The 22,089-nt window shown below is 45.8% G+C and overlaps 1 protein-coding gene across 4 annotated transcripts in view; it reads left to right on the top strand.

Moving 5' to 3' along the window:
* The window catches only part of MAP2K5 (mitogen-activated protein kinase kinase 5), a 140,434-nt gene that overhangs the window by 66,725 nt on the left and 51,620 nt on the right, over positions 1–22,089 (top strand). For all 4 annotated transcript variants that reach the window (XM_075431828.1, XM_075431826.1, XM_075431829.1 and 1 more), the window contains 4 exons: positions 2,538–2,611; positions 3,540–3,590; positions 7,599–7,670; positions 21,544–21,573. In XM_075431828.1, coding sequence (XP_075287943.1) covers positions 2,538–2,611; positions 3,540–3,590; positions 7,599–7,670; positions 21,544–21,573 — 227 coding nt within the window. The remainder of the gene's footprint in view (positions 1–2,537; positions 2,612–3,539; positions 3,591–7,598; positions 7,671–21,543; positions 21,574–22,089) is intronic.

Genomic DNA, 22,089 nt, shown 5'->3' on the forward strand with positions numbered 1-22,089 from the left:
AGGAGCCTCTTGTTATACTACAGGGCTTTTTTAGGAGTATTGGTACTACAAGCAGCTGGATTCGAGGTGCAGAATGTCAGTATTTTCTGTGTGTGTAGTTGCATCTGCTGTTTAGTTCATTACAATTCAGCGCAAGCCTAGTAACGAGGTAGCTCTGCTGGCTGCCGTATTTTTAGAAAGAAGGTTAAACAGGATTACTGTGCAACTTGCTGTTCTGCTCGGGATTCAGGACAGAGCCCGCTGCTGTGCTCGGCACGTCTGCTTGGATGTAGCCCAGTCACTCGGCTCGGGGAGGAGCGTGCCGCTCCGCGGGCTGCCACGGGCGAAGGTCCGAGTCTCCCTGAAGTTTTGGGTGGAAAACATATTCCTAAAACGATGTTGGGAAGCGTAGGGGAGCTGCTGCGCCTGCGAGGGTTGCTCTGTAGCGGTGCTCTGTCTCGTCACCTGAGGCGGATGAATAGGTAAAAATCCGTCAGAAATGCCTGGCCGGATCGAATTCCTGAAGCCGGGAGGGAGACCGCGCACGCGAACGGAGTCTGGGCATGCTGCAGCGCGGTGGAGACGCTCGTGACTGAATTTGCTTTCAGCTTTGGGGAGGAAATTGCAAAACGTATCGGCAGTATTGATACCCAGCTTAAAACATACGGATCCACTGAAGCTGTATCCCATACTGTTGAATGGTCCCCTTTTTTAAACTGGATTTTTAGCTCAAATATGGGAAAGCATTTAATCAGCTTGTTAATTGAGGTTATACATTTCTACACTACAGAGACAAATTAAGCAAGCTACTGTGGTACCAGAAAACATCTGCTAAACCAAGGCAAACTTAATGACAAACAAAATTAGGTTCTTTTCTAGTTGGGTTTCATCCATCTGCACCCAACTAGTGTTCAGTTTTAAAGAAGGCAGAGACACAAGCTATTGCTTTTAATCCGTTTTGACAGAAGAAAGCAGCGATTAGGCAAAGCCACTGTGCTCTAATCTTCCCAAGTTGAAGCCAGGCCGTAGCGCACATTAGGCTTTCCGACTGGCATCCCTGGAACAGAAAGATGCCCGATGTTTCCCACCCAACAGTCAGCCTGGGTGTTTATTCACACGCCGATTTTACAGTATCCAGCAGAAGCGTACCAACTTCTTTTGGCGTCGGAGGGGGTCAGCATTAAGATCCTTGCGCTGACAATCTGGCTTTACGATGTGCATTGATGTTTTATGTGCTGGGGCGGGATTATTAATCATTTTAAGGCGTTGCTGGCAGTTAACCTCTGGAAAAGCCCTGGAACCATGAGATGGGAGCCGTTTGACGCGGCGGGAGCCATGGAGGTGGAAGCCGGTGGCTTCGAGTAGCGGCGTGCGCAAGGGCAGAGCTGCGCTGTGGGTGTTGCTGGGGCGGAGGGAGGCTCGCCTCTGCGTCTGTGTTTTGCCTGTGTCCCTGTATACGGGTGTTTGTATGGGATACTTGGCATTTGCAGTTTTTATAGAATATTAAATTCTGCTCCCGTCGCTACGCGGAATGAAGCGAGGGCTGTTAGAGGAGAGGGAGACGGGGTTAATTGCAGCGTTACCGTACGAAGTTGCAGGGCTGGGGTGAACCTGAAAAGGTCAGGCCGGCGATCCTTCGATGCGAAAACAGGCTTCAGTCTGCGCCGTTGCTTTTGGCTTGTTCCTAAATTGTCCAGAGTTTGTTCCCTCTCTGTCATTTCCACTTCATGCTGTAATCCGCAGATCCTTCTTTTGCAGACCTGCTCCAGCCTACACTCCAGGTAGTGGTTTAAGCCTATATTTATGCAGTTCACAGAATCACAGAATAGTAGGGGTTGGAAGGGACCTCTGTGGGTCATCTAGTCCAACCCTCCTGCTGAAGCAGGGTCATCCAGAGCAGGCTGCACAGGACCTTGTCCAGGCGGGTCTTGAATATCTCCAGAGAAGGAGACTCCACAGCCTCCCTGGGCAGCCTGTTCCAGTGCTCCGTCACCCTCAGAGGGAAGAAGTTCTTCCTCATGTTCAGCTGGAGCTTCCTGTGCCTCAGTTTGTGCCCATTGCCCCTTGTCCTGTCACTGGGCACCACTGAAAAGAGCTTGGCCCCATCCTCCTGACACCCACCCTTCAGATATTTATAAGCATTTATTAGGTCCCTGTCTAAACGTTGTGCTTCCACTGGCCCCTATTGAATTTCATCTTGCTTTTTCAGTCCGATTTTCCAGTTTGTCAAGATCACTTTGAATTCCAGGTCCTGTCCTTCAGTGCATTTGCTTGCCCTCCTGGATTGGTGTCACCTGCAGATTTGGACTCGATAACCTTTAGGGTCTTTTCCAACCTAAATGATTCTGTGATTTAAGAACAGCGATTATCAGTACTCGAGAGGTGTGGGTGTAATGTCGTCTTTGCTACCGGCGGTCACGAACCAGAGGTTGTGTTTGAAATACATCTTTGACATATTTGCTATTCAAATCCGTCACGCCAATGTTCCTAACGATCTCTGTATGTACGCCGCGTCTCTAGGATGATACAGATTAAAGCCGGCTTTGTTCCCCCGCCAGATGTGAAGCCGTCCAACATGCTGGTGAACACGCGTGGCCAGGTGAAGCTGTGCGACTTCGGGGTCAGCACGCAGGTAATTCCCCCTCCAGCTCTCTGCCCGCTCCCTTTTTGATGCCAGCATCCCTGGCTGCCAGGCCGGCAGCCCCCCAGCACGCTCCCCTCTGCTGGGACAGCCCTATTCATTTTTAATCTCTGGGTGACTTTTCTTCATCTGAATATGATTGTTCATTGTTTAATGACAGTAAAAACTGCTGATATTGTAATTACTACTTACGAATAGCAAACTTCATTGATATGCAGCTTTGATATGAAAGCGTTTTGGCCAGACAAAAGGGAGGGCAGAACGAGAGACGTGTCTGGGGAGCCCAACTGGCCCACAATAAAAATTAATATTGGGAGTAACAATGGTGGTGGGCTTTTACAATGTGCAGCACAAATTTTAATTAATTTCCATTTTGGGCCTCCCTGGAGAACTTCTCTGATAGTGACCCGTGAGCTTGCTGTGATGTTGATTTGAATTTCAGCACCTTTACTCTCCGCCAAACACGAGGACCAAAGAGAAGGTCAGCCTTGTATTATGAGTTGTCAGAGCCTGTTGTCCCTCCAGCGTATTTAGTGCTCGTTGCATTCGGGTGATGAATGTGGCTTTATTCACATCTTGAGCCAGCTGACTGAAAAATGAGCGCTTTCAATCCTACGTCAAATTGACTTTTTATATCAGACTAGTTTGGGGTACTAAAGCGATAAGCATCCTGTTTAACAGAATTGTTTAAGGTTATCTGCCATAAACTGTAATGCAGTGCTTGTTTAAATTGGAACTCTCATTCCGAACAAAAGAGAGATTTAATCATTTTTAATGCCTTGGCAGATAAATTTGTTCCCTTTTACATAATTTTTAGTTGATTTATAGGAATGATGATTGTAGGTTAAATGAGGAATAATTGCCCATTTTATTTCCACATTATCTTTATATTGTTCTAACAGACTGTTTTGTCTGATAGCTGGTGAATTCTATAGCCAAGACGTATGTTGGAACAAATGCTTATATGGCGGTAAGTGGATTTATGCCGGAATAACATTTAAATAGAAGTATTTGTTCACAGTCTTGCTCGGTGTAATGCAGGGATATACTCTAAATCATTTCTCAAACTTCATCTCTCCCCATCCCCAGCATAAGCTGTGTCTTAATTGTGCGTGCCACGGAACGGCTCCCTTTTACTGTCGCGCAGCCCCACTCCCTTCCTCTCTGCGCTCGCCTGCCAGCTCTGCGGCAGCCGCTCTGCTTGCTGGTAGCGACGGGCAGTACTGGGAAGGTGTTTCTTTCATGTGGTTTTAGTTGCCTTTAATGCATTGTAACAACTGGGAACAAAGAAGAGAGCCGGTTCGACGTTAAGAAAACAGTTTTCCATCGATAGCCTGCGGCTCTCTGCGGACTGACGGTCCGATGCTGCGCGCGGTTCGGGAGCCGCTGCTGGGAGCCTGCGCTTTAGCAGAGCGTGCGGACCCGTCTGGGTCTGTCCCAGGTGAAGCTGCCGTGGAAATTTGAAGCTAAAAATAACTAGACTAATAATATTAGGGCATTAGATTGCAATTTGTGTCATGTTACTATCGCACGTATCGAGTCATGGATACATTTCACTTTTCTATATCAATTTTGGTCAGGATGCTTGTTATGATGAGACTACTTTTGTCCTTTTTCCCGTCGTTTAAACAAATTCCCATCGTTTTGAGATCGACGTAACGCATTGCTGGAGAGGTCCCACTTGGAGGAAGGCGGCTGCTGCTGTCAGCTCGGGGTGTGGGGGTGGGTTTGGGGTCGGCAGTTCTGGCTGAGCTCCTGCCGTGGGGTGCTCAAGTCAATGCCATCAGTCTGGTGACGAGAGCCAGCTGAAAGCAAACTCCCAAAGTTAAGGGGTGTTTGCCCTTAGATCACCTTGAATAATTTTAGTTCTTCATTTAACAGATGTGAAAACTTCAACGCTTCAGTTCAGAGCAGTGTATTTACTGCTGTCTTTTATTTTTGTCCATTAAAATTCTTTTAGCAAACTGCTTACATCGTAATAGTAATGAGGAAAAAAGTGTTTGGCTTGTTTAAAAAAAAAAGTGTAAACAATACAAAGTGGTTGATCCTTGTGTTTTTCAAACCTCAGAAGAGAGATAAATCCATGACCTTTAATCGCTTTCAGGTGTTTTTTCTTACTTTCTTGTAAGAAGCAAGCAGACCAGGGTATCCATTTATTTGCTAAGTGCTTTTCTAGTCAAGGTGTACTCATTATGTGGCTCCTGAAACACTCATGTCACCATCCTAGAAAGACTTGGGCTGTCCTGTGTCATCAGAATATTATGTGCAGAAAAATGTTTTTTTTTAAAAAAAAAAAGAGAGAGAAAAAAAAAATCTGGTCTTATGTATTACCACTTTCGCTAGCAAGCTTGCTGATTCCTGTGCCTCCATTTTCTAAAAGAACCGGAATGTAGCGATTCAGACAAATTAACAGCTTCAAATTCATCAACTTTTCCAACTCAGCTGTTACTCCAAGAGGGTCATAAGCAGGGCTGAGAATGAAATTGTATTATGCTTCTAGTGTACACATCAAGATTACTGTTCTCTTTCCCAGGTGTACATTAAATAAATTACTTTTATTGTTTATGGATGAATGTGATGCATTCATCTATTCATGGAAAAAGAGACGCTTAAGCTAAAACGTACTTGATCTGATTTCTTGTGTTAAAATTGTATTGCTTGCTGCGCGAGTCATTTGTTGTCGTCAAATTTGTAGTCTAGCCATCAAAAAACAATGAAGGTCATAAGCTTTGGGTTGTCTGCCTCCTTGGTAGACTGTGGGTGAATTTGAAACCCTTAAAAAATTTGAGGTTTCTGTTTAAAATAAACAAGCAAAAAAGCTTTTTGATTGAGAAATTGAAATTTCCAACACAAACACATTTTCTGTAAAATCATTTTATCAGCACTTCATACATAAAAATTTTTGGGGGTGAAAAAAGTAACCAGCTGTAGGAATTTTGAAGAGAAAATCTTTTTGAGCTGCCTATCCTTAGGACGGTCCCTGTGTGCACACTTTACTTTGGGCATGTGCTATTCTTCTTTTCATCTTCTTTCCCATGCTCTTAAATTCACGTGACCAGACTTCTTGCTTAAATGTGCCGAGGACTGGCTTGCGGCTGCCTTCCACGAGTACAGAATTTCTGACCAGAAGTTGCTGTTTCAAACCTGAGCTGTTCTAGGAGCAGGATAAACAGTGCTGTGTTGCTCAGCGTGGACCGTGCCTCTGACCTGGCAGCTCGGGAAGGGCCAGGGTCTCATCTGCGCTGCAAAGACCCGCGAGCGTTATCGCCTTGCCCCAGGTGCGGTCTCTGCCGGGAGCAAAGCGTGCGCGGCCGGGCTGGCCCGTACCGGGTCGTGTTCTGAGGGCAGATGCGTCTGCAGATCTCCATCCGTAGGAGGGTCGTTGTCAGTATAAAATGATGCTTAAAAATCAGATCCCTGTATGGTGCTGTTGCAAAGGTTTCTAAGATCCGCTGACCTAGGCGAGCTATACTTAATGAAGGCTTGCCTTAATGAACTTAAAAAAAAAAACTAAGAATTTTTGGGTCACTGTTCAGCTCAAAATAAATGAGTCTCAGTCAAAAAGATTTCGTTCCAGTTAAATTCCGGGGTTTTTTTTTAGGTTATGGCAGCTGTGGAAGGCCGTCCGTAAAGGTAGCATGAGCAGCACGGTGTTTTTTACTTAACGTTCATGCTGCGCTAAAAGCTCTTGACCTGGGATTAGCAGCGCAGGGTAAACATCCGAAAACACATCGGACTGGCGCTAATTTGGGAGTTTGTTTTCTAAAAAAGGTCTCTGGATTGTTAAAGACTAAAAACACAGCCGGTGCTTCGTAGGTGGCTGGGCTAGACAGGTGCATTAACAGCACAGTGGGGAGAGAAGTCTCCCGGAGCCTTTTATTGTTACATTTCATGCTGTACTTGACCTTGGAAATGCTTAAATTGTAGCTTTCAAGTAAAAACCAGCAGTTATATTTTACAGCATTCTATTTCATGAGGCATTAAACTTGCTATTAATAGTTTTGAGTGAAGTCTTTTTTTCTACGGGTCAAAAATGAAATTAAAAAAGTATATAAAATAAAATTGCTGGCACGTGACTTCATTGATTCTTTTGGCTTCAATAACTTTGCTTTTTAAACCGTAGGGTACTCCCCAAGCCCTTGGCTCGACGTTAGGAGTCTGTTCTCCTAACGTACCGTGCTGCTGTGCTGGGGCTTGGTGGATGTATGGACCCTGTAGAGGTAGAGACCCAGTAGATGCATGGACCCGGTAGAGGTAGAGACCCAGCAGATGCGTGGACCCAGCAGAGGTAGAGACCCAGCAGAGGTAGAGACCCAGCAGATGCATGGACCCAGCAGAGGTAGAGACCCAGCAGAGGTAGAGACCCAGTAGATGCATGGACCCGGTAGATGTAGAGACCCAGTAGATGGGTGGACCCGGTAGATGTAGAGACCCAGCAGATGCGTGGACCCAGTAGAGGTAGAGGCCCAGCACATGCGTAGACCCAGTAGGTGTAGAGACCCAGTAGATGCAGAGACCCAGCAAATGCATGGACCCAGGAGAGGCAGAGACCCAGCAGATGCGTGGACCCAGCAGAGGTAGAGACCCAGCAGATGCGTGGACCCAGCAGAGGTAGAGACCCAGCAGATGCGTAGCCCGCAGGACTCTTACAGCTTTGTTGCGTGGGTGCGAGCCATTGGCCTTTCTTGTTGGAGAAACCAGCCCAAACACAGATGCCAAGGCCAGCTTACGAGGTGCATAGCAATGCATGGCTGCAAGTCTGAGCATAACCGAGGCCTTTGCTCTCGCAGAAGAGGCAAAACCAAATAAACACGGCGTGTTTGAAGAGTGGGTTTGCTTTCTGCCAGGTTAGCCAGTGAGCTTTAAGCTTCTTTGCATTTTTTCAGCTGATTTGTTTGCCACGGGCTAGCTTTTGTGGAATGGGTGCGAATGTTTGCTTGCTAGGCTCAAGAAGATGTTTCTTTCCGTCTCTTTGCAGCCTGAGCGGATTTCGGGAGAACAGTATGGAATTCATTCGGACGTTTGGAGTCTAGGGATTTCCTTCATGGAGGTATGCAAATATGTTTTCATGTGCACAACGGAAGAATCAAATGTATCAAAAATATTTTAATGTAGTCTTTGTATACTCTTTTATATGTGCATGCTTTTAACTATTGCTAAATTTCTTGGCTGTATTTAGAATGGATTTGTTCTTACTGCGTTCAGTTTGGTTGGACACAAAGAGCCTCCGTACGAGCCATCGAGCGGTCTCGAGCCCTCCCATGAAACTCTGTGTGAGAGGAAGAAACAGGGCCTGGTACCTGGCTGCCTCTGGGCTGGGAGATGGTGGTGTTTCTGTACTGCACCTTCACAGGCCAGGACAGAGGCCTTTTTGAGGGTTAGAACAGAGTTATGCAGATTGAAGGTTTGAGCTGGTCTATGGCCTTGCAAAACCTCCACAGAAACATTTGCAGGATGGTGTGAGCCTTTCCCTGTGTGATTAAATAAAGTGTTTGAATTTAAGTGTTCACAAGGGCTTTTAGAGATTTCTTACAAACAGAGTTTCAAGCAGGAGGAAGCCCTACCAAAACGAAGCAGTGCAAAGAGAATGTGGTCGCAAATGCAGTCACTCAGGAGAAACCGTGCTGTCTGCAGGTTTGGTCAGGACAACGTCAGGTTTGGTTCAGGAGAAAGGCTGGGTTTTCTGCGTAGGGCTCCTCCAGATGTTTCAAGAAACAGAAATTTCAATGACTTTATAAAAACGGATGATTTTTTATAGGAAAGATAACCTGGACTGTGTAAGTTGAGTAGGAATGCCTGTGTTATGATAACGTCCTGATCAGTGCAATCAGATCTGGCTTGGCCTGGTCCGGGAGAAGGGACAGGTAGCTCTGGTCTGGTGGTGGCGACAGAAAAGGGTACGTTGACGTCCCCTGTTCCATGCTGGCCTTGGCTGGCCACAAACAGGTGAGCTACATTCGGCAACCCTTGTAGCCTTGACGTCTTGGCTTCTCCAACTCAAGGACAGTCCCGTGAAAGATACTCCCCCTGCATGGAGCAGTTGTTTCGTCCTATAAGAACAGTTCGTTCCAAACCATCGATGATTTGCGTCGTCTTTCTTGCACAGCCTGATGAAGGCATGATACAATTAATCGAAAAATAGAGGTGCCCTTCCCTTCTCTTCTGGTGTAGTGTAGCATCATTAAGGTGAAGCTGAATATACCTTTTGGTGAAGTGAAACTGATGCTTTTAGCAGAAGATTAGAAGTCAAGTAGCCCTGGTGCTGGCCCTCTGCATCCAGGCAAAAATCACATTTTATAGCCTGGATGCTAATTGAGACTATTGTTATGTTTTCAAACAATAAATTCCTTGCCAAATGAGTTTTAAACAAAATGAAAATACTTAATGCTGAATAATTGCATTCAGCTCTTGTAAATCTTTCCCAGAGTCTGACTGAAGCTACCTCTGAATTACAATAATGACAGACTTGAACGTGTCACCGGGGAGGCAGTTCTCTTAATTTGTTTTACTGCATATTTTAATGGTTTGTGATGCTGGAGAGCCCTCACAGTTTTGGGAGAGCTAGAGAACGTACTTGTACTCTGTAAATGAGTCTAGCCAACAAAGGGCTAAACCGAGATCGTGTTACGTTAAGACTTGGCTATGGCCTTCTTCCCGATTCGCGGTGGAACCGAGTGATACGAAAGCAGAAGTCCTGTAGAGCGAGCGTTTACCGGTTCCATGGCTGAACGAAAGACGTATTCTGACGTGCCGCAGCAATCCGATGAATTGCCACGTAGACCAAGATATTTGGAGTTTAGTTGAGGTTTATTAGTAGGTAGCCTGTCTGGTCATGAATTTGATTCAAAGGGTGAATTTCACTTTATATTGGCCAACATGAAGAAAGCTCCTTTCGTTTGCATTTACTCTCCTCTCTTGAAACCTTCTCAACTTTTTATTTTGCCTCGCTCACTTTCCGTGAACGTCTTCTGAACCAGATGTACGGAAACGGTGTGTTCTGTGTGCTTGGTTAATTGGTATGTCAGCTGGTCCTCCGAGACCTCTCTTCGACATGATCGCTGTTTTACTGAAGTGGTTTGAGTGATGTGTTAAATGATGAAAGCAAGGACAGTGGCTTAGAAAAATGTCTCAAAAAAGGTGAAGAAGGTGCTCAAAGAGCCACACAAGGTCACTGTCATTAAAGTAACACTGTATTGACATGGGGATTGGTAGTGGAGACACCCAGGCTCTTGTTGATGGAACTGTTAAAAAGGGAAGCTAGCGTTTGCTGTAGGATTTTCAAATCATCTCCACTTAGTAGTGTCGTACTCCAGTCCCTACAACTTCATGCTAGCACAGTTATAGCATGTTAATTTAAAAGAAATGGCATGTTGAGACCGAGTTTGCAAGGGCTGTTCTGACGTACGATAATATAAAATAGCACCGAAGTAAATCTTCTCATTTTCTTTAATATTCTTCTGAGCCCTTAAAATGTCTGGAATTTCTTTGCTGCAAAGCTGTGTGTAATGAGAAAATGAATTGTTACTTATGAAGGTTAAGAAAACTGCCCCAAAAAACTCGCTGGCAGAGTGTGAGAAGTATTAGATGCAAACTTAGGTGTAAAACCACCGAAGTTTTGAGACCTGGTGAGCATTCTTTTTCCTTTTGAAGTGAGAGGTGTCGGAGGGTGTTCAGTCTTCCCTTTGCCAAAAAAAAAAACAGGAAAAAATGCTGCTAGCTTTTTAATTTTTTTTATCAGTATTATTCTTTCTCTTTTTTTGGAGTTTGCACTTCTTCAGGGTTTTTTTGAAGTGAATTAAATGTAATAGATAATCTGTAAAACTATATAAATCTATAAAGTTTGTGTGTTTTCATGAGATTTTTAGATGTTTTATTTAAGTGCTCTTGGGTTGACAAAGCACGTTCAATTTAAGCCAGTGACATTGCTGTCGCCAGCTGAAGACTGTGTCAGCATTTTCATTACAAAAGCTGTTTTTCAGGGGTTTATAACTCAGTCATAAAACACACTCCAGGCTGAGCCTGAGCTGTGTGCGCTCTGTAACCGCTTCAGTCGCCCTCCAAGAGCCGTGCCTTCCATGGGAGGAGAAATGAGATTGCCTGGTATTTCTTTTTCCTCTCCAGTATGACTCCAATCCTACCTGGCATGGCTGCTATCCAGAAGTGAACTTCAAAGCTTCCAAAATGGGACAAAATCCATCTTGCTGGTTTTTGATAGGCAGCATTCCCGTCCGGTGGAGGTGTTTGAGGAGCAGGTATGCTACTGTCCCCTTCAGCCGAGCCACTTCCCTGGGATGAGAGGCTGCTGTAGGAGACGAGAAGCTGGCTGAGAAGAGCTTTGGTGGGACCCTGTGGGGCTGGTGCGTTCTCGGGTCCTCCTGCTTCTACAGAGGGTTGCTGCTTGGTTTTCTCCTGGGTTTTAGCATCTCCAGGCTGCCTGCTGCGGAGCGCCGGTGGGCTCTTGAGACAGGGCTGAGGTCTGGAGTCTCCTACGTAGCGTGAGGAGGTGGTGGGTGAGGAGAAGGGAGTTTTGGGAAGGGAATGGTGTAGGGTTGTGATCCGAGTCGTTCGTTGAAGCAGCGTGTAGACTTGCAGATCTTTACCAGAAGATCCAGGGCTCATTTTATCTACAGATAGAATTGGTGTTATATTATACTGAAATGCAGGAAATTAAAGTGATATGCTTATGCCACGAACCAAGCAAGTTTTGGAAGCAGAATATGAGCTCATCGATTGGCTGATACCTTTTTGCACCTCCTTTTGTGTCACATCCTGGTCTCTGCTTTCCACTGTCCTCTGCTGAGAAAAACAGCTACTTTCCTGTGTTTCAGGCTTCCTTTTAAAATTAGCTTTTCTTGCAAAGATTATCAGGGTTCTCTCCTTCAGGGAAAAGGAGCTTGTATATCAGTTTTCATGTTAGCAGCCAGTTCTGAAAACTCCCAAAGTGAGAATTTGAAGTCTTTGGTCACTGGAGTTCTCTGTTGTCTGTATATTTGCAAGGCTTTTCAAGGTTTTCTAGTCGCTTGTGACATTTGTGTTAAGATGCTGTTTTAAGCAATATTTCAAGCAGTCGTATGGCAAGTTTTCAGCAGTTGTGTGCATTCCCACATGTAGGAATTCACTTTTATGGAATCTGGTTAAGGTGAGGAGGTTTCAGAAGAACTCTAAGCAGTCTAAAATACACGATCAGTCACGTATCATCAGCTTTGAAGTGCTGATGGTTCAAGTTTCCCACATGTAGGAATGCACCAATAGATATCCAACAGATATGCCTTGTGTCGTGTATTTCAGGCACACATACGTGTCTTCTGAGCAGGGTTGACACCGATTGCGTGTGATGTCAGCATTATGGAGTCTGGGGCTTCTCAGCACGCTTGGGAGCACTGATGAAGATGTGAGAAGAGCTCACTCAGACCATGGAGGCAAAGAGGACGAACATGTTTGAAGAGGGTGCTACACAAGAAGCTCTGCTTTAAGATGATTCTCTTAAAGCACTTCAGTCTCTAAGATGCTTTACTGCATAAAACTGATGTAGAGACTCACTTTTATGGAATCTGGTTAAGGAGAGGAGGTTTCAGAAGAACTCTTTCTAAGCAGTCTAAAATACATGATCAGTCATGTATCATCAGCTTTGAAGTGCTGATGGTTCAAGATCAAGACTGTGAGCTGATCTGCAGGAAGTTGTGCAGAGGATGATTTCGTCGTCTGCAGGATTTCACTTACGTGTGGACATTATGGTTGGTCTTCCATCAATTTTGTACCCTCAGCTAAACAACAGCAGAAAGAGAGATGGGGGGGAGGCAATCTGAGCCCCGGAGCTTGGCGGTACAGCATTGGTTTCTGTAGTGGCACTGGAGACTTGGTGAAGGTTTGGTAGGAGGGGTTGTAGTGCCTGTGCGACCGCTGGAAGCAGACACGGACAGTGCAGTTGACCCTACAGTGTCAAAAGCTACACTGCGCGGAGGCAGGAGGAATATTAATTAAAATAGCCCGTTAGAAGATGGCAAGGGGCAAGCATAATAGGGAAATGAGAATTTGCATTTAATCTCCATGCAGAACAGGGGTCTTGAGATTGTAGCAGAATACGTGGCTGAAGTGAGGTGTCTCCGATCAAGTGACAGTTCTTACTGGACCTGTCCTTGCTTTCTGAGTGCTAGGAAGGAGCAGAATTTTATTCTGCTTGTTTAAACTGGAGAGACTGGGAAAGGCCTTGCCATGGTGACGCTGCTGACGCCGGCAGAGCCACTGAGAAGGGCTCGTAATAGAAGGTGGGAGGTCATCATTGAGCAAACAAGTGAAGAGCGTGATTTCCCCATTCCCACACTGAGAATTCAAGAAGTGCTTGAGTTAAGATGTTAGGTGGATCTGGGCACATTTCAGTAGATATGGTATGACGTGTCTTAAATTACTGTCTTTGTGTCCCCCCCCCTTTTGTCCCCCCCCCTTTTGTCCCCCCCCCTTTTGTCCCCCCCCCTTTCGTCCCCCCCCTTTCGTCCCCCCCTTTCGTCCCCCCCTTTCGTCCCCCCCTTTTCGTCCCCCCCTTTTCGTCCCCCCCTTTTCGTCCCCCCCTTTTCGTCCCCCCCCTTTTCGTCCCCCCCCTTTTCGTCCCCCCCTTTTCGTCCCCCCCTTTTCGTCCCCCCCTTTTCGTCCCCCCCCTTTTCGTCCCCCCCCTTTTCGTCCCCCCCCTTTTTCCCCCCTCTTTTTCCCCTCTTTTTCCCCTCCTTTTCCCCCCCCCCATTTTCCCCCCCATTTTCCCCCCCCATTTTCCCCTCCTTTTCCCCCCCCCATTTTCCCCCCCATTTTCCCCCCCCATTTTCCCATCTCCTCTCTGCCAGCAGCGGGGCCTCGGGCAGCGCTGGTGTCTGTGCCCCAGCCCTTGGCCAGACCCTGCCTGGGAAGGAACCAACTTCGTGGAGCAAATGTTTCATTTCTGGCCGTTTTCTGGTTTCCTGACGTAGGAAGAGCTGTCATGCGGCTTGGACCGTGGAGAATTGCGTAGGTGGGACTACTTAGTAACGGACAGCTTTTATTTAGGATTAAGGAAGGCAAGAAAAGAAAAAGCGCTTTTTTGCATGAGCCTCACCCAGTTACTCTCTGTTTTTAAGGACTGTAGTAGGGGGATATTTGTGACTTCCATGGGCAAATCCTTGCACGCTTCACTTGGCCGTTAAGAGTGGCTGGAGCACACGACAGATTTTCCTCAATAACTTGAACTGTTCTTACCATAGAACATTTATGTAGTTTTAATCATTCTCTACAGAATTAAGCATTTCAAAAACTTGTTCTTAGGAAAAAGTTAGCCTAGATTTTTTTTTTTTTTTTTTTTCCCTTGAGCTGTTTTGAACAATTTCTCCAAGCAGTGGCCGTTAGCTCTGTTTCCTCATCTTCAGCGGCCACCGGGATGAAAACAGACGATGTCCAGCTCCATCACGAGCTTTGCGGTGGCAGAATTAGAAGTAAAGGTACCAGTGCCTGAGGGCTGGATCATGAATTAATAATTGCCGTGTGGTGGGGGAGACCCGTCAGAGGAGCTGAGAACGGGGAAGTTGCCTCGCAGAGCGCTATCAATCACTCAGTGACCATAACTCCCAGTAATTAGTGTATTTTATGGGCCTTTGCTTCAGTGACTCGGAAGCACATATGCTCCGCTCACAGCTGAACTTAGCCAGAGTAATATTCCAGGATGATTTATCCACTTGCTGCGCTGGGGTGTAACCCTATATTAGGTGAGGATCGTGAACTAAGCCGCAATAAAGTGTAAGTTTAGGTGCAGTTTGCGTGGGTTGAAACCTCAGTGTATCTATCATGTTTCGCAGCAATTGCTCTTAGGGCGCTGCGGGCAGCCTGTGCGGTGGCGAAATAAATAATACAGTTCTCTACCTGAGTCGATAGATGAGTGGACAATTAAGGGATAACTATACGTAATATCACAGAATCCCAGCGTGGTAGGGGTTGGAAGGGACCTCTGTGGGTCACCCAGCCCAGCCCCCTGCCCAAGCAGGGTCACCCAGAGCAGGCTGCACAGCACCGCGTCCAGGTGGGGCTGGAATATCTCCAGAGAAGGAGACTCCACAACCTCCCTGGGCAGCCTGGGCCAGGGCTCCGTCACCCTCAGAGGGAAGAAGTTCTTCCTCATGTTCAGCTGGAGCTTCCTCTGCTTCAGTTTGTGCCCGTTGCCCCTTGTCCTGTCGCTGGGCACCACTGGGAAGAGTCTGGCCCCGTCCTCCTGACCCCCACCCTGCAGATATTTAGAGGCATTTCTAAGGTCCCCTCTCAGCCTTCTCTTCTCCAGGCTGAACAAGCCCAGCTCCCTCAGCCTCTCCTCGTAGGAGAGATGCTCCAGTCCCCTCATCATCTTCGTAGCCCTCCACTGGACTCTGTCTTACGTTCCTTATTGCTGTGTGGAATAGCTGTTTCTACTTTGAAAAAGTCACAAATTTGGAGATGTTTGTCAGCTGAGCCTGCCCGTGCCTGTTGTTTGGTTGGTTTGTGATGGTGGATGAGCTCTCTGGTGCGACGGCGAGGGAGATCAGCCCAGCTGCCGCCTCGCTGACGTTGAGCTGCGTTTCCACCAGCACAACCGAACTTCGGATTATTTTTTTCCATTAAGTGTTGAACCTAAATCCAGCAGACAAATAAGCGGGAAGCCTCTCTACTCACACAAGCAGTCTCCTTGATCTTTATGGACCATTTGTGTGATTTTTGCGGCTGACGATTTCCGTAGATTGGCCCTGAAAGGCCACGTCCCGCCCGGCTCCCTTCAGCGGAGTCGCTGCTGTGCTGAGCAGCACCTTTGAAGATGTGACAGTAAAAGCCTGGTAATAGAAGGGATTTGTGGCGAGGAAGAAACGTGCAATTTAATCATGATTGTCTGCAGTTTGCGGTGCATTTGCTATAGTTCATATTTAAAAGAAGCCAAAGTGAAACTAATTATCTTTAATTAAGGTGAATTAGGCTTTGATTTTTAATATATTTTACGTAGAGAGATCTCGAACTCATCTGCTCCAGCCAAGGAACGTCCCAAAGGTTATTAGGGCATATTTCTGTTGGGCCTGGCAGTATTAGTAATAACCTCCTTCCTCGTCGTCCCAGCCATGAACAAATATGTCACTTCATCAGTCTCTGTTACCCGCGCTCCTGCCCCTCCGCAGGGGTCGCAGGCTCCACAAGTTCTCAGCTAATGGCGTTAGACATTAAAAATTGAAGCTTTCCTCACTCTGAGGCCTTGCAAGGCTTTGTTCTTAAGCCCCAGACGCTTCGGAGTGCAGCTGCAAACTATAGGCAGAAGATTAAATTAATTTGTAACTCTTTTTTTCGTCCTGCATTACTAAATCCTGCACATTTAATTGAAACCCTACTTCAAGATGCTTTGTGTTGCTGTTCCTCTTTGTTGTCAGTTTAACCTCAGAAGCACTTTAACGCTGGTAAATTGCTGTTATATCCTTTTGGATTCTTTTTTTTTTAACTGTGCAATGAGAGGACAGTGAAATAGATATTAGAAGGAAAGAAAAATCTTAGAATAGTTTTTGAGGTATTTAATATTTATTAAGGTCCATACCCTGCAGAGTTTCAGGTGATTTTAAGCCATCTATCTAGGAATGTATAAATTGGTCTTGGAATGAAATTTCACCTAGGGAATTTTATGTTATCCAGTAGTTAAGTCTGATTTTTAAAGTTTCCTGTGTCTGAATGTTCCGAAGTGGCGGCTGCTTTTCCATAAAATGGGGGTTTAACTGCAGTGCACAATCTAAATGCAAAATCCTTAGATGGAAATTTAATTGTGTAAAATGTGCACAAGGTAATTAAGAACAAATTTTAGAACATTTCAGACTATAAAGTCCTCCTTCAGCTAGATCACTAGCGATATCGTAAGTGCTTATTTTCAATTTGCAGTTATGCTGAGAAACATGGAATGTGTCTAAATTAAGAATAAAAACATCCCGTGCTTTTCAGTATAACTGTAAATTAAAAAACAACTTGCACAACATAGACAATAATCTAAGTGGGAGATTTTATTGCCTGAGTGTCCTAAAAATGTGTTTTGAACTTCTTCCCGCAGTCCCTTTCCAAGCAGGAGACGGGCCAGGTTGCTGGTGTAATTCTTATTAACAATATACGGGCAGGCGAGTAATATTTTACAAAAGCAGTGTAGAGAAGGTGCTTTGTTAGTGAGGATTTCTGGATTTCCATTTTCCGTTCCAAAATTATTAATTATGTTATTTCAACAAATGATTTTGGTTTGTTGTTCGCGTGTCGGCGTGTGTTTGGGAGCAGGTTGGAGCGGCTTTGCCGCGCGTTCGCTTTGCTTTCCCTGCTGTGTTTTTAGATCCTGTTTGCTAAAAATCAGCCTTCGTGCACACTGTACCTCTGCCTGTTATTGAATAATCTGGGATTATTTCTCAGTTTATCAAGCGCTGGTTTAAACTCCGATGGTGCACCCCGTGCATCCATCCGCACCGCGGTCCGAGTCTGGGGGACGGCTCCCGTTGGGTGCTTGCGCTTGGGAGTGCCGGTCACGTTCCAGGACACAACCTCACTGAACAGAGTGTTAAGCACTCTGATGGGCCGTTTCTATGTCTAAAAAAGCAATAATTTAAAAAAAAACACGCACACCAGCGCCACAAAAACCCCTACACAGGCGTGGAGGTGTTCCAAAGTGAGATGATGGTGGTCTTGACGCGTTTCTAGCTGCCGTGGTCTGGTTCTCATTTCTGTTTCCATACCATGCTGGCGTTGCAATTCACTGGGCCTTGTTAAAGTGATGAGTTTTACAGTTCTGGTGTAGCAGGAAGGTACCCACAGGGAAATGAGAACCAGCTCGCTGAAGCTGTCCCTTCTCCCTTCCTTAATATCCAGAGCTGCGTAAAGTACTGAGCAGGTCCCGAACCCGACTAGCGTGATGGAAATGCTGTATTTTTGGTAGAATGCCTAAAAAAACAAAACTGCAAGTTCCCGAGTTTCCTCGTGTAAACGCAGAGAAGTTTTTGACCGTGTGTTACTTTGGTAGTTCGCATTTTGTTGTGTCCTGCGTTGGGCTTGTGCTGCGTGTGTTTATGTGACTACTCGAGACAGATGAAAATCCTTTTACTGAAGCTCTAATCTGTTTGTTTTGGGGTTTTTTTTTCTTTACTTTAGCTGTGACGCTATTTATAAATCTAAATCTACACGCAGAGGTCATTGGTTGGCTGAACTTAAACCATTTTACTTAGTAAATTTAATTAAGAAAATACAGTGCAACTCATAAGCAAATGAGTTTTTCCTAGTTTTAAACCAAACCACCCTCTTGAGTGCTGATTGCCTTGCTCGACCCCTGGTGATATAGAAACAGGCAAAATTAAAAAGGACATTAAAGCTTCATTAAATCTGAAACACATTTAGTACAGTGACATATCTGCAGGCTATTTCAGGGAAGATTACATACTCTTTGGTAAGTTTCTTAATTTATAATACCTTGACAATCTTGCGGGGAGGAAGCAGCTCTGCCTAGATGAATCGAGCGATGCGGAACTGGCGCGTGGCTGCGTTGCTTTGCAGTTCTCAGTCAAGGAGCAACTGCACTGAGAGACGTGCTGCTTTTCTAGCAACCCCCAAAGAGCTTGGTCCTGATGCGTCTCGGATTCTTCGGCGCTCATTTATACTCCCCGTACTTACGTCTGGCAGAAAACTGCTCTTTCCCCAATTATTCTGCTGCCTTTGGAGCCCCTGCCGAGGCGTGTGGTGGTCAGGGAGAGGAACCCTCAGTGAGAATGGAAATGCTTGGTTTGAAGTCGTCATCGAGGCCGTTTTTCCACTTAAATGCGATCTGCAGAGTGATGCCCAGTGCATGTAGCCATAATTATCTTCTTGTTCTACAGTGGTATAAACATTACATTCCTACAAGTCTGTAGCTATTGTAGTGACTGTTCTTAAGTCAGTAGTCATTAGCAAAAAACAGAATTTCTTCTACTTCGGTTCATGGAAAAGTGTTTGGCATTTATAGGTTTATTTCTAGGCATTTGTAGGCTATCACAGCAGCAGTCCTAGGATCTCAAGCAGCTTTTTGGAAGTTAAGGATGGTCCTCCCAAAAGAAGAGAAGATGAAAAGGGGTGTGTTTTAGTAGCTCCTGGTCCTTAAGACTGAGCATAACGCAAGGTCTTCACTTAACTATTTAGCAGTGTATTTGAAAGCCCTCCGTCAGAGAGTGACTGGAGTGACACTGAGCTGGGAGCAGCTGGGAGCCAGACGCCGGTGGTGGAAAGGATGGCCATCAAGCCTGCTTAGCTCAGGTTACTTTGTTATGAGGATGAATTTGCTGCAAAGAGAAGCACTGCGCTCACCACTGCACCCGAAACAAAACTGAAAGGCAGAATTCGCCCACAGAATCACAGAATCACAGAATGGTAGGGGTTGGAAGGTACCTCTGTGGGTCATCTAGTCCAACCCTCCTGCCAAAGCAGGGTCACCTACAGCAAGCTGCACAGGACCTTGTCCAGGCGGGTCTTGAATATCTCCAGAGAAGGAGACTCCACAACCTCCCTGGGCAGCCTGGGCCAGGGCTCCGTCACCCTCAGAGGGAAGAAGTTCTTCCTCATGTTCAGACGGAACTTCCTGTGCCTCAGTTTGTGCCCATTGCCCCTTGTCCTGTCACTGGGCACCACTGAAAAGAGCTTGGCCCCATCCTCCTGACACCCACCCTTCAGATATTTGTAACCCCAAAGAGTTGAGTCTGAAAGGCAAACCTGGAAGACAAAGCACAGAAGAAACCCAGAGGAGAAAGTTAGCTTAAATAATATCCCTCTGGAGAACCTGAAGAGATCTTACTGGTCTTGTCACCTCAGTGTTGTTCCTATTCCCGTGTCTCTTGCAAGCCTGGTTCCTTCTACGTTCTGTAGGCGTTGGTCTTACAAACCGAGCAAACACAGCGATCCCCGAATGGAAGTCTGTGAGCAGATCACTGCTTTCAGAGGGATGAGGGACACAACAGAAATATCTCAGAAAAACTGCGTGTGTTATTGCTGGTGGGGATCATCGGTGAACACCACATTGATGTAGCAGACCATAATGGCTCCTCGTCATTATGCAAACTCCCACTGATGAGATATTTGGGAAAAATTGGGGCGATTTTTCAGGGATGCATGGAAATTTAGCTATGCAGTTCCTGTACCTATGACGTGTCTGTGCAGTAGTGAGCGCTCAGAGACGTTGTACAAACCGAGTAGCCCTTTAGAACCCACTTGGTATATCTGTAGAGTTTCAGGACAAATACTGTCTCAATATTGTGAAAGCTTCTTTGAAGAGTAGTCACCAAAAAAATTGTTTCAGCTTTTTGAGTTTCTCTTGCATGCCCCTCTTACACAAGTGCTGGAAGACCTACTCTGCTTTTGTAATGTTGCTCCTCTGAGGAGCTGGAAGAAGTTTACTGCATTTGCGAAGGCTCACAGCCAAATGACTGGTACGATACTGGAATGGCTGGTACGATACTGGGTTTGGACAGCAGTGGGAATTGCAGAAAGGGCACCATCTCTGCTGTTTTCTGGTTGCTTCCACTCATGCTGTTAGCTTCTGCTTGCTACCTTCTCGTGACCTGCTTCCTGAACTGGTGAGGCTGGAGAATGTCTACTGGTCTTCGCCCCATCAGTTCCCTGCCTTGCTACAGCTCTGCCTGTGCCTCATTTTTTGTACCTGGGATAGTTTAGCGCTGCCAGCCAGGCTGCAGTTTCACCGTAGTTTAGCACAGCTGCCTCAGCTGCAGTCTGGCTCGGTCGAGTAGCCACGGCACCGAGGAGCTCAAATACCGGTGGCAGTGCAGGTGCCGTGGAGCAGCTTCTGCCCAGCGCTGACGTGTGGTTTAGCCTTTGCAGTACGTGACACGATGGCGTAGACCTTCAGCACTGATGCTGTTACTCAGTCTGATGTGAGTCTACCTAGTTCGTCACGCAGATGAATCGGTGGTGGTGGTGCATCCATAACTTTCTTCTTAGATCTCCTTCAGAAGGCTGGTCAGGGGACGATTCACAAAGGTTGACCGGAGTGGAGTCAGATGAGCTTCTCTACAGCTCCTCTGTAAACCGTGAAGAGAGGTGGGCTTCTCCAGAAAGCAGGTCAGAGCAGAGCTGCTCTGAACGCCCTTTCGGAGGAGTCTGTCAACTCTGAAAACCCTTGTCCTTCACTGAATAGCAGACAAAATACCTTACACCAGTTGTATTTTGGTGAAATTTTTTCCACGGTTCAGATACCAAATGGGAGAACCTAAAGTCTTGTACAATCAATTTATCATGGAGTATTTATTAGCTCTAGCATTATGGCAGCAGTAGTGGTGGTGGTGGGTCTGACACTACTAGCAGATGCGCGAGGAACGCGTCAGATGACTGCTGAAACCGTGTGGGCACCCAACCCAGCTGATGCCGCGTGCAAGCGGAAGCAGATCTGAAGAAGAGACGCGGTGCCATTTTGCAGGTGCCGCCATCTCTCTCCGGATCCCATTTGCAGGTTCCTAGTGGGGTTTGACACCGATAAGGAACCTCCGTGGCGTAACCCAGATTTTCCTCTGAGCCGGTTAGGGAAGGACTTTGGGAGTTCAGTGCGTGCTCTGCGATACCTGTTCGTTGCAGATAATTATCAGTAAAGGTCAGTGTCATTGGCCTCGCTGCTGAGGCTGAACTGGTTTAATTTAGGGAGTCCTCAGGAACTTGGGCATCAAACAGTGTTACTGAAAGGTACGGACAAAAGAACTGGAGAAACACGGAAATATTCAGAACGGTAGAACAAGGGGTAATTGTTGTGAACGACTCCATTCTAAATACAGCTCTTTGTGTGTTTGCAGAATTACTTTTGCTGACATTTTCCAATTTATATGATAGTAAGAGTTGAGTACTTTTCTCTCTTTAAGAAAATGTGCCCTCCATGCAAATCTATATAACTAGACAAATATTATTTCCTTTCCCAGCTTGCTCTTGGGAGGTTTCCATATCCTCAGGTAAGATTGTTCATTACTGCTGTTTGCCACTGTGACATTCATTCCTATGTATGAAGGTGCAGAGAGCAATCGTGAACATTTGAGCCACATACAAATAAATCTGTCCTGTTAAATTGAAAAGTGGTATCTTGAAGGAGTCATTTAGAAGTCTCTATTGATTTTTTTTTTTCCCCCTCTTTTTCTCTTCTCCAAACTCTAATTTTTGTTTCCCTGGAGACAATGAAAATTATTGTGATGTTAATGATTGTTTTGTTGTGAGATTAAAAAATAACCCGGTGTGTACAGCAATGCTTGTGAAGCAGGAAAGTGTACCTACTCCTTTTTTGTATTTTAATTTTTAATTCCCATTTTGAATAATGGTACAATGGTCTCAGATCTTCTCAAATCAAAAATACAGTGTAAATGGAATACTTAAGGGAGCTCTGAATCCCCCCCTTTTAAGAGGACCTAATATCTGTATTTGATTTAGATACTGGCATTTTCTAACTTTCCACGGACCCAACTCAGTTCCTTTGA

The sequence above is a fragment of the Opisthocomus hoazin genome, chromosome 10 (genome assembly GCF_030867145.1).
Source record: "Opisthocomus hoazin isolate bOpiHoa1 chromosome 10, bOpiHoa1.hap1, whole genome shotgun sequence".
NCBI lineage: Eukaryota > Metazoa > Chordata > Aves > Opisthocomiformes > Opisthocomidae > Opisthocomus > Opisthocomus hoazin.